Below are 12,798 nucleotides of genomic sequence, written 5' to 3' on the forward strand. Positions count from 1 at the left end.
CGGTTTTTATATTGATCATGAGAGCAGAGCCTGTGTCTCAAAGGCGTTCTGTGCAGAGAAATTAAGGTCATCAATCAGTTTGTTGGGTTATTTTTTGGGGGGGGGGTGTCACTTCCAGACAGCATACATTACAGCAGCATTAAAAGAAAAAGTTCCCTGATGCATTGTCAATCCACTTTGTCCATGTATGCGAGAAGGAATATAAAAGCAGACACGTCGGTTTAATATTTTTAATAGATTTAAGATAATTAATATTTTCTTTAAAACATTTTTTTTATCAATATATTGTTCGGAAGATTCCACAGGACCGAGGCTGGTTGATCCCGTCCGCTGCCTTGCATTGAACCAGCACGGTTGGCATGCCACACATCGGATAAAATTGGTGGTGACCTACTAGTTCTGAATCTGGGTAAGTTGTGAAAAATAGTGGAAAAAGCCAATTTCCCCTAAAATCTGTGCCGGGGCCATTAACCACAAACGTTAACCTGCTTGTCCATCTTAAGTTCAAAGTCCTGCTTGTGTCCCAGCACCAGAAACAAACACGGCTCAGATGTCTGTCTGCGTGGTTTCCTGCCGTGCAGGTGAGGACAGTGGGAGATGCATGTGACCCTATGGACGCCTCGCAATGGAAATGGACGACGGTCATTGGGCGTCGTTGGAGGGCGGGACGCAGGATGACGACTTGAACTTGACCGACAGCTCTTGCCGTCCATGTCACTCGAGAAGAGGAGAAAGGCCCTTTCCGGGGTTTCTTCGCCGTGGCGTCACTCTGGAGGAAGTGGCAATCGCTGAAAAATGGCTTGTTAGCACACCCGAGCTGGTCCGGATGCGCTCCCTCTCCTCCTCCCATCCTCGGCTGCGGCCACCTAACCCCCTCCTCCCCCTTGTATTCCTGCCTCCAAGGAGGGGAGGGGGTGGTTATGAGATTATGGGATGATGAAATTGCAAATGAGTTCCATACTTGGTACCCTCATCGCCTCGTAGTGTGTGTGTGCGCAGGTGTGAAGGAGAATGATGAGAAAGAGGGGAGGAGGGGGAAAAAAAAGAAAGGTCTAAGGAGGCGTGGTGGTGGTGTCTTAGAGGGTGTGTGACGTCATTTGACGTCACTGTGACTGAGCGAGCAGCAGCAGCAGCCTCCCCTCACCTCCTCCTCCTTCCCCCCGGCTTCAACACCATCAGCCAGTCTGCTCTCTCTCCCTGGAGCGCCACCTCCCTCCCTCCTCCTCGCTCTCCGTCTCTCTCGGTGTCTGTGCGCTGTGCGGCGGCTCAGTATACTCACAGCCTGCTTCTCTCTCCCTCACACACACGCACGCACACACACGCAGTTTCCCCCATTCTCCTCTGCTCCTTCACTCACACTGAGCGCCGAGCGACACCAGAGCAAGGCAGCAGAGAGAGAGAGAGGGAAGCAGAAAAGCAGGAGGTGAAGAGCGATAGATCAGACCACCGTCGTCAGGACGAGGAGGAGGAGGATGGCTCCCAACACGGTACCGGCTTTCCCCTGCCACTCGGCGTCCTGGCTTCTCCTCGCGCTGCTGAGCTCCGGAGCTCCCGGGGCCGGCGCCGGGTCCGCCCCGGGGTCCGTCCCGTCCGCCTTCCAGCTGGCCCCCGACACCCCGGCCCCGGCCGAGCCCACCCCGACCCGGGCCACACCTCGGCTGGACCCCTGCGAGGGGCGGCCCTGCCTCAACGGGGGCTTCTGCCTGGCCCTGCACTCCAACGACCGGCCGGAGGAGACCTGGGAGTACACGTGCACGTGCACGCCGGGCTTCACGGGACGCAACTGTGAGGTGAGGTGTGAGGATGTGAGGTGAGGTGTGAGGATGTGAGGGAGGTGCGGGGATGTGCTCTGGAGGGAAATGATAACAGAAGCATGTACGTGGTTAGTTCTGCCTCCATCCGTCCTGTTGCTGCTGATGTGTCTACAGTATGTCGCCCTTTCCTTTTGCGGGGAAACATTCTCTCTCTCTCTCTCTCTCTCTCTCTCTCTGGGCTGTTTTGGGGACGGTGTTTAAACTATGCTGTTGCTGAGGCATGCAGAGGGGTAGCTGCGTTGCTGTGGCAACAGGAGAGGAGAGCCGCAGCGCCGGAGCCAAAGCGCCTTGTTTGCTCCTATGCGCGCGCGAGTGTGTGACGACATTATGTTGGTGCGAGTATGTGCGATGTACTGCATGTGTCAGTTCCACCCGTTGCGTGGGTTCGAATGGAGAGGAGGTTTGTGACGGGAAGGGCCAGTTAAGGTCCCAATTAGGGTCCCTGATCCTTCACCACCCCCTCCTTTTTGACATCTATAGAGTGGCGAGTACCAGGAAAGCAATGACGACAGATTATTTGTATTGCTATGTAAGTGTGTGTGTGTGTGTGTGTGTGTGTTTGCGCGCGCACGCATCAAGGGATCAGAGTCGCTGTTGTGGACAGTTTAACCTATAAATTCAATTAAATAAATTTGCCCCCCCCCCCGTTTTTTGGATTACGCACAAGATGACGCCGCCACTGGTGTAGAGTGACGGGGCTTGGTAACGGCTTAAGGTCCTGTCGCGATGTCATCTCCCTTTTCTTCATAGATGTCAGCTTCACCAAGTACCGTTTCTTACGGAAGGGCACCGTCTGTTCAGAGGTGGTGTTACCTTTTGGAGATGATGCAACATATATTTGCATGTCCGTACGGTGATCCCCACAGCAGCGGCCCTACGTATCAGACCAGCGTTAACACCACCTTCATGATCAGGGGCCTGCGTCACGTAATTAGTCGGACGTTATATTCAGTTGTGCACCGGCGCAGCGGAGGCCCTGACTCATGCTGAGGTGAACGGGAACGTCGTTCCTCCGGAGACGGAGGACATCATCTCCCGCTGCAGCGGGCGTGACAAGGCTTCAGGGCGAGGCATCAAGGTGAACCCGGGAACTTTGACGGCGCCGCCAACAGGTGGCAGCCGTCAACCCCCACATCCACCCCCCGAAGATCTTGCCTGTGTCTGCTCTTCTGAACATCCTGTGCACAGTGTGTGTGTGTGTGTTTGTGTCTGCGCGCACGCACGCCCGTGTGTGTGTGTGTGTGTGTGTGTGATTTGTGACTGTGTCTGTGTGTGTCAGGCACGTTGGAGTCATTAGACGTAGTCATTAGATGTGTTTCTGAATGGTGTGCGACCCCTTGCACAGGTTGGCGGAATGTGGAGAAGTGACGGAGGAGCGGAGGAGGCAGGAGAGAGGAACCACTTAATGGAGTGTGCGGCCAGGGACCCTGTCGGTCTCCTCGGCTGTCCTGGTTTTCTCCTCTCAGAATAGAAAAGCGAGGGAGGCTGCAGTCTGCCCGCGCCTCAGCTCCGCGCTCCACCTCCTCCTCCCTGCTCCACCACGTTGTCAGAGACAGATTCACAGCAATATTTGTTGCTGTTTATTTTTAACAGAAAGTGGTGTAAAGCGTTTACCAAATGACCGCTCTCAACGGAGTATTCCCACGTCGTCCTTTGACTGTAATTGGAAATGTACGATTTCCATCACGCGGCAACCTTTTGGGTCGTTGAGCAGCCTTCCCCGGATTCGGTACTTGATCCCCTAATGATGCTCCGCACACCTCTCATATGTCAAAACATTGATGGCCAAGGGGCTTGGGAGGATCGAAGGGAATAAACAAAATTCCAGTGCGGCTCGTCCCCTTCTTTCTCACATATAACACCGGCGGTGGCAGAGGAGCTGGTGAGGCGACACCAAGCAGCAACACCTAGAGGAGCCGGCCGTAAAAAAAAAAATAAATGAATGGACTTCTCGAGTATTTCAACTTCGCACGGCTTTCATTTGGCGCCGCCACTTTCTGGTTAACCCCCCCCCCCCAAAAAAAAACAGCGAGCTTCCTTGTTGGAAATTCACTGCCTCTGGTGTTTTTTTGTTTTTTTTTGTGAGTTATTAAGCTACGGCCTTCAAGTTTATTGATTACTGAAAGGCGCGCCGTGTGCACCGATGGATTTGGAAGCCTGTTGTACGACGCCTGAAGGGTTTGCGGGGGGAACACAAGCCGTCCGCCGGGAGTTGAGTCGAGGGAGATCTTATTGGATTGATCAGCCTTTCTGCTTTATGCGGGCTGGGGGAAGAATAATAGCGGTGTTTTCAGGGTTTACTCGGGGGCCTTCGGGACTCGTGCCTTTGTCTGAGCGCTTCATCTGTTTTTGCGCTGTGTAATGCGCAGATAGGACAAACGCTTTAAGAAAGTACAATGATTTACACATCCCTCAGGTTCGGCTTCGATAAAGTAACCTCGGCTGTTCTGAAGGACAGAAACTGCCTTCCTGCCTTCCTTTAGTCTTAAGACTTCATCCCCCTTCCTTTTACGTCCCCAATATGGCGAGATGATTTACCGTTCCTATTCTTATTATTTTTTTTTTACCTCAAGGAGATCGCGCTTTTGGCGAAGAGGGCTAAAGCAAAAGTGAGTTCAGCCGAGCGCTGAGGCTGTTAATTATGAGAAGCGGGAGTTTGTACGCAGTGTTCCCCGGTCACTTCTTGTCTCCCTGGGCTCCTCACTTTGCTGCCGGAGATTCAGCCGCAGCCTCGTCCAATTAGCCAGAGTTCAGAGCTCAGGCACTCACTGGCGCTTTGATATCCCCTCCCCTGGTAGTTAGTCAGCGAGAAGATAAAGGCTGCAAGGAATGTATATATATATATATATATATATATATATACAGTATATATTCCTTTGATATGCAAGTTTTATTTTTAAAAGCAACATAATTAAACCAACTAACAGAGATCCAAACAGGCCAAATAGCCCGTGCCTGAAATGCAGGTGCATCGGTCACAAAAAACTGCGGAATAATTGAACGTTCCAAAGGGAACAAAGTACAAACTGCATCAGCAAAGAGACTCGGCGGTCGCGAGCGCAGCCTCGCATACTGCCGCAGAATTGATTCGGCGCCTCCGTGATGCACTCTCAAGAGAGATCACACGTTGTGAGCTCCACCACCCGGGCCAAGCCAGGGCTTTCGCACCAAGACGGATGCCCCGGTGTAAGGAGCACACCAATCAGACACATGGTCTGATTGGTGAGTCATAGTTCAACCCTATTTCCAGCCTCTGGATCTAAATTTGGAGCAAGCCAAGGGGTTGTTGAACACGGTGGGAGATCCATAACAGTATGGACGGTCGTACAGTATCTAGTGGGAGTCACTGGTTCCAATAATTGCTTTGGATGCTCTTGTAAAGGACAAATGACTGTGAGGCCGTTTCACAAGAGCAGGCGCAAAGCGAACTGTGAAAGAACCGGAGGCTTTTCTTCTTGAAGAATGGTGCAATATCCCACAACACACATTTCAGGCCTTGTGTAACAGCATTCCATAATGGATTGCAGCTAAAGGTAAAATGTGACTCCTTACTAGGTAAAGGACATCTAGCAGTCCTGCATGAACGAATGGCAATAAATACTGATCGCGCAAGACCCGCCACCCACCCACCTCCTCACGCCAACAGCACCATCCAACTATTGACCGATAACCTGCTTCTCTACAACATGGAAGCTCTTGTCGGGCCTCATAGCCGCCGCACTGAGAGGGCTCATAACAGTCGCCTGTGATAGATACATCACTCACCCAGGACACCAAGACAAGACGGATCTATCTGAGCACTGACAACTCAATGCACATGGATCCTTGAACGCCAGGCAGTATACAAGGTCAAACACAAGAGACCATCAAGTGTGCCGTATAGAAAGGTGACGTGCTATCTCCGTCGCCTTAACCCCTTCAGCCTTTCAACTGCCTGCTCTATATGGATGACGTCAAACTATAAACCAACAATGAACGAGTAATTGACTCCCATATCCGGCTTACCGGGACTGGAAAAGCTTGGACAGATGGTGATAGAGACAGGAAGGATAATTAGGCCTGAGGGGCCCAGAGCAGACATAGAGGTACAGCTGCAGGTACCAAAGTGGCACGGCAATCATGGTGAGGAGGCACAAAAAGCAAAAACACCTGACCGCCTCCACAGACAAAGACCCGAAAGTGTCAACCAACAGAAGCAACGCAAAGGGCACCGTGCACCCCGGCAGGTCATCAGGTACCCAGCTGCGATCGTAAGGTGGCCAAGAGAGGACGTGGACGCCGCTGATATCAAGCCTGCTCGCAATGCACAGAGGATCCCGCCCGTAGTCGCCTCACACAACCACTGGACCCATAAAGAGTCAATCTCAAGGACACTTTCCTAAATGAAGCACAGAGCGTCCTTGGGATCATAGCATCCCAGGGACGATGCTGAGAAAATACAAATGGCGGACAATCAATCAGGAGGAGGTGCCATGACACGATGAGCCAGAAAGTAGATGTGACCCACGTCACGAAATCCTGCCGGTGCCTTTTAGGTCGTGGGCGAGGAACAAAATCAGCCTCGTAGGGAAAGAGGTCTCAGGTTGGTCTGCATGTTACCTCGTCACAAATATGGATGTTGTGTTTTCCTCTAAATGGACACAGGCTTATCGGCTTAGCTCCACTGTTAGATGTGTTTGTCCGCTTTAATTGAGAGAAAGAAAGGATATCGAACCGGTACAACCAAACAGATTCATCTTGGATCAATTCACCTGTTCTTTGTTGCTCATTTAATTGCTTTACATATGCACGATATGGTCATTGAGAGCTTGAGGAAATGAAATGTTTGATGTCCAGGCTAAATAAATACAAGGAAGAGAGAGTCAGAGTGCATTGTAGTAGGTCCCAAGTATGTTGGGTCTAAAAAGTAATATGCAGACTTTCTGATTTCAGTGTAAATCATGGGGTGGATGGATGACGGACGGATGCATGGATGGATGGGCGGATGGACGGATTGATGGACAGACGGATGGATGGATGGATGGATGGGTGGACTGATGGATGGACTGATGGATGGACGGATGGGTGGTGGATGGATGGATGGACGCATTGATTGACAGACTGATAGACGGAGGGATGGATGGGTGGATGGATGGATGATGGATGGACTGATAGACAGCTGTCTATGTGTGTTTTAGAGAGCAGCTCTTTCCACCTGCAGTGCAGCAGGCTACGACTCCATCCACGGCCGCAGCAGCTCTTGGATTCAGAGGAAAGTGGATGGTGGAGCACAGACGTTGCTCTTCTGCAAATATCTGCAAATTCTTTTCTTTCACGTTATTTTGTGTTACAGCCGCTCCTGCTATTTTCGTTTCCCTGCTCTGTTTCCTGGACCTCGCCATTGCCGTCTCCCTGCCGGATTGCTTGCCATATCTACTGACCACATGTGTACCCAACGGCCCCGCCTGATCTGCTCCTTGTCGGGCTGTTTGCTCCACCGACGGTCTACCTGTGCACCCACCTTGTTCAAAGTGAGGACTGTTTTCTTTCATCAAAGTTCCTGTCTCCGAGGCGTGCTCTCGAGTCCTCCTGCCTGTCTTTCCACCACCCGTTCCACATTTGTGAGCCTATTCTAAAACGATCTGCAGGAGAAGAAAAGAAAGAAAGAAAACGATGCAGTTCGCACGTTTTGTCCACGTGTGTCAAGGCACAGATGGTTCGAAAGAGTCGTGCGAGTGCTGTCGGCTGTGGAAGAGGTGGACTGATTAAAGGGGACGCTATTTGGGCGGGAGATCTCCATAAACCTTTTAAGTATCTTAGACGCCGAGCCGTCGGTCAGTACAAAGAAAAAGAAAAATCCCTTTGAGTGATGATCAGTGCAATATCGCTCCGAATGCTGTTGATGTCCTTAGATGTCATGATGCAGACCATACCGCTTTGAACGGGTGGGCTCGTGGCCAATCACTTTGCCAATTTCCATATCAAATATCACCTGGCCTTTTGATCTGCACGCAGTGGATGGGGAGTGCTTCCATGCATATGGATGGGATGGAATGGGTTTTGGAGCGCCGAATTTACTTGCATGGCCATAAACTCTTTATAATTTGTGTTTCTCATAATAACCACACCCTTAACATCAAAACAACGATTAAGTTATTGTATTATTACGATTATTATTATTAATGTTATTTATTATTATTATTATTATTATTATTATTATTATTATTATTATTATTATTATTATTATGTAGTCATGATGCAAGCCGAGGAGAAAATCAAAGGCCTTACATTTTACAAAGGACACTATATTTCCATATTTGGAAATTTGTTGCTGTTCTTTGCATCTTTCTCTCGGTCTGATTAACATTTCTAATGAGTTTGCAGGCATTGGGTGCTGCACTGAAGCTCTTACAAAATATGTATAAAAAAAAAAAGACCAACGACTGAAAGTGCGAGTGGTGTTAAAATATGTATGGCTCCAAATTTATAATTAAAAGTTTGCATTAAAGTTTCTGTTTTGTGTTACCACTGTTTAATGCAGTGTTGAGGAATGGAGAAAAGTCCACCATGTTTCTCCCCTTGGTTCAGTTTATGTAGGTTTTTTTTTTATTATTTTTTTTGTCTGCATTGGTGTCTATCTATATGCTTTACGGGGCAGTGCTTCGTGTCACAGGGCAACGTATGAAATAAAGGACATCACGGCCCTTACTCAGCAATAATTAACCTCCATATTGATTCAGCCGTGAGGACGTCGAGGTACGGACTCTTCACATGATTAATGTGGTGAAAGTGCACATAATATGTTCATTTTTGCGCGTGTGAGATGTTGGGAGCTGGGGGTCACAGCCAGTGTGTGTGTGTGTGTGCGTGTGTGCGTGTGTGCGTGTGTGCGTGTGTGCGTGCGTGCGTGCGTGCGTGCGTGCGTGCGTGCGTCAAGGGACGCAACATCATGTCCTTGCCACTTTCTAGCGATAAGCATAGTCATCATACACTCACACACACACACACACACACACACACACACACACACACACAGAATTAACTGGACTCTGACAAACCGTGGTTTTAGTGAAGTTAGACGAGAGCCAGCCCACTGCGTAGTGTGTATTGTGGGGTGTGTTCCGGAAATCTTCTCTTCACAAACAATAATAAACGGCAGATTAACTCCGTAAATATAAGAAAATAAATCCTGTGAGGACGAGCGCGGCACCTCAGACGGGGAGAGCGGAGCGACGCGTTAGACAGAGATTATCCCGCATTAGCAGCAGGGTCTGTCTGTGTGTTGATAGGGAGGAATCTGCTGGGGACGGTGCCGGAAATTTACTCATCAAGCAAAAAATATTCAGACACAAAAGTGAGGGTGGGAGGCTCTGGGACATGAACGTCTTTTGAGATTTCGATGCAAGTGTGTGCGCCCAGTGGTTCAAAATCATCATCAGATGTGTTGGTGTGTTGTGCTAATTAATGGTCTCTATGGAAACGCAGGATGGATATTGGACATTGTTTCCAAAATATACTCTGCAATAACTGCAAAAAACTTAAATATTTCAATGAATTAAATTAATTTAATGACAATCTCTTTCGTGAGGGGATTGGCAAATGGTTTTTGGGAGAATTGTGCAATCTTCAACGGAAGGAAGATAAGATGTAAAGCTACAGAGGCCTGTTGCCTGTGGTTGCTCAACTATAACGTGTTTGCATGTTTATCTGGTAATGTGCCATGGCTGATTTTACTTTTTTTTTGTTGCAATAAAATAACTGGATTTCAAGCAGGTGCATCTTCGAAAACACTGAATTAGCAATCGAAACCGCCAGAGTCGCAGTCAGCCGCGATCTCATCACCACTTACTCGGCTCATTGGACGGAGAAACATTTTCATCGCGCCGCTCTGTGTCACTGTGTGCGCACCACGCTGAGCACGGAGAAAAGAAAGAAAAGCAGAGAACTGTCAGAGGAAGTCAGACAGAAGACAGCTCCCCAGCCCGGACAACCTCAACCTCTCTGGAAACCACCAGAGGAGGAAGAAGCTGATTAAAGATTTACAGAGGAGGATGGAAACCTGAACGAGCAAAAGTCCTTCTGGGAGAACGTGCCGCGGACATGCTTCCTGGTAAGTGGCACCCGGTCTACGTTTACAGAAATCACAATGGCGCCTTCGAGGTAAAGAGCGGCGTCCCACGATCCCAACCGTGGATAAACAAAATGTCTGGGACCATTTACAATGAGATGGGGATCGCGGAGACCAAATACTTGTATAAATTGCTTCTTATTTTCGAGGAAATTGCCGTGCTCTACATTGGCTTTCTAAAAAGAGCGCAGGCCCCCCACTGGGAAGCATCGAGTGGGAGCAGAGTGACGTCACCTCCTCCACAAGGCCCAGTTTCACTGCCATGCCCTCCTTCTGATAATTCTACGGCCACAGAACAGGTAGAAAACAGCAAGACATCCCACTGCTGGCTTACAGGGAAGTGGTTTTGAGCTTTTTGTCTACTGGAGAGAAGAGAGTATTCACTGGGTCATTAGAAGTACAAATTATAATATTTGTTTCGACGCCTGTGCTGTCAGCGTGCTGGGCATACGACACAGAGTATTTGTGCCATTGCATCGAGTACAGAGTTAGTCTGCAAGTGGAGTTCAAGTTCTCAAACTGCAATGCAACTCTTTATTCATTCTTAAATCATCAAGAACTGCTGCAATAACTCTGTCCTGTGGACGACCTGTGGAATGACAAGAGCACAGCTTTTTGTTATTCAATGTCGCCACTGATCCCCCTCTTTGGAGAATTATCTTACCATGTATCGACAAAACAGAATTTATTAAGTCCAGGAACATTGGAACAGCAATTGGGCACGTGGCCTCTTCCTGTCATAGTTATGGCAGTAAATGAGGGAGGAAAGGAGAGGGATGTAACCAGGAGGGTGCTGGTGTGGGCGTTCAAAGCAGGTGTTTCTGGTGTGTGTGTGTGTGTGTGTGTGTGTGTGTGTGTGTGTGTGTGTGTGTGTGTGTGTGTGTGTGTGTGTGTGTGTGTGTGTGTGTGTGTGTGTGTGTGTGTGTGTGTTCACTGGTGAGTGCATTGGACTTGTCCCACTTAGTGCTGGTGTATGAGGTCGGTATTATATCGTAGCGCCTTCAAGCAGCGGAAAAGGCTTCTCAGCCACCTTTGAGTCCTGCAGCCGTATACACACTCCACAACCACAGGAAAGCCCCGAGCCCCCTGCCCTGCTGCCACAGAAGACCCCCAAGCCCCCATAGAAGCCGGGAGCCCAAGGAGCAACACCCACACATGGCCCCTGAGAAGCATAAACCACTCCCAGAGAGTGCGAGGAGACCCTGCTCTCCTGAGGTGCACACATACAACCCACCCCCATGTGCAGGCACAAGATGCAGCTGTAGCCGTGGAAGCCAGACCACAGACCACAGACTGACACCCGGCCCGAACCATGCGCCTCGCAGGTGAGCTGGTGGGGCCCGCCATACCGCAACCGGCCAGATGCCCAATCCGGCCGCAAAGCCCGAGCGCCCATCCACGTAATATTATAATGTTAGTGATAATAGTCATGTGGTGTGGGGACGGTGTGGTTTGAGCAACCACACCTGTCCTGGGTCTAGGTAATTGGGGGCCCAGGATCAGAGTGGCTGCATACCTGTTTCTCATTGGTTGGTCTAACAAGCAACAGGTAAAACCCCCATCACCACACACACTCAGGAGAGGAGCCTGTGTACTGACACATGTCCATCTGCTCCTGGGCTTATTCCATCCAGCCCACCCTCTACAATAAACTGTGTATCTATAACCCGTCGTCTGTGTCTCTGTGCCGGGGGTCCCTGTATACTCCACTTGAGTGGCGTGTGGTAAGTGAAACTGTCACAAGTCATGACAAACTTTATTTGTATAGCAACACTCAATACCCATTTTGGAATTAAAAAAAAAATTTGGAATTTCATTAAAAACACAAAACAACTACAGAATAACACAAGTGAATGAAGGTTTTTAAAAAAGCGTGGATTTCCCCCAGGAAATCTTCATCATTCAGCAAACACTTTATTTCCTGAATGAAGTGTTTGCTTTTTTCATGGTGATTTTTTTTTTTTGCACCAATTTATGCCCTTTCTGTATCAGTTTATTGTGGAAATGTCTTTATTTACGAAAAATAAGTCCTCAGCTTCTTTCATGTTTTAATTGCGGGGGGCAGATGCCTGCCGTAAAACTTTACTTTCTGAACTCCGATTTTCTGAGTTTTCTGATAAAAACAACAGTAAATGAATCCAGGTGGTAAAGCCAATATGATAGAATCGTGGAAAAGCTCGTCTGAACGGCACGGATTTGATCCTGGAGAACTCCTCTCAGACAATAGAACTGGAAAGCAGCATCTGTCCTCGTGTGATTTTGATTTTGTTCGAGCTGCCTCCCTTTTCTCATTTTGTTCTTTCGGAAATGTGTTTTTTGAGGAGCGACCCCCCCCCCCCCCTGCCGTGACCCGACTCGCGGTGGAGGCTGCAAATTGAAAGGTAATAACTTAGGGGAGGTTTTGGCCGACAGCAGAAAGTGCGTCCCGGTTTCCTCGATTTCCACGAATTCACGCTCGATCGGTCGCGCAAAATGGCTGCTTAGGCAATCTCAATTTCCGAATTAAAGAGAACAGCGGGGTTTCATAAGGACATCGGTAGAATTGTGTCATCTCTCCATCGCTTCTGCTGCCAAGAGGAAAATCAGCGAAAGGAAATGACGACCCGCGTGGGGAATTTAATTGTTTTTAAAAGAGCGACTGACAACCACCGACTTCTGCCACAACGGCGTCCAATTAAGTTATTTCTCTACGGTTCCTCATGGTTGCTATGGTTACTTAAGCAGTCACCTCAACTCTCTGGGGGATCATGAGCTCATCTTCTCCGACCGTAATTGCGTATTACTGGTGCTTTGCAAACGCGATTATAAAGATGACTCAAGCGTGAGTGTCATCACAAAGCACTGATGGCAAAATATGAATTGTTGATCATTTACCCC

General features: G+C 49.0%; 1 protein-coding gene across 1 annotated transcript in view; it reads left to right on the plus strand.

Moving 5' to 3' along the window:
- Nucleotides 1-1,472: 1,472 nt before the first annotated feature.
- Nucleotides 1,473-12,798, plus strand: part of dner (delta/notch-like EGF repeat containing) — a gene marked incomplete at its 5' end in the record, with an annotated part of 49,263 nt that continues 37,937 nt past the window's right edge. The window contains one exon of the mRNA XM_080007342.1: nucleotides 1,473-1,790. Within this exon, the coding sequence (XP_079863468.1) occupies nucleotides 1,473-1,790 (318 nt within the window). The remainder of the gene's footprint in view (nucleotides 1,791-12,798) is intronic.

Source organism: Zeus faber (genome assembly GCF_960531495.2).
Source record: "Zeus faber genome assembly, chromosome: 9".
NCBI lineage: Eukaryota > Metazoa > Chordata > Actinopteri > Zeiformes > Zeidae > Zeus > Zeus faber.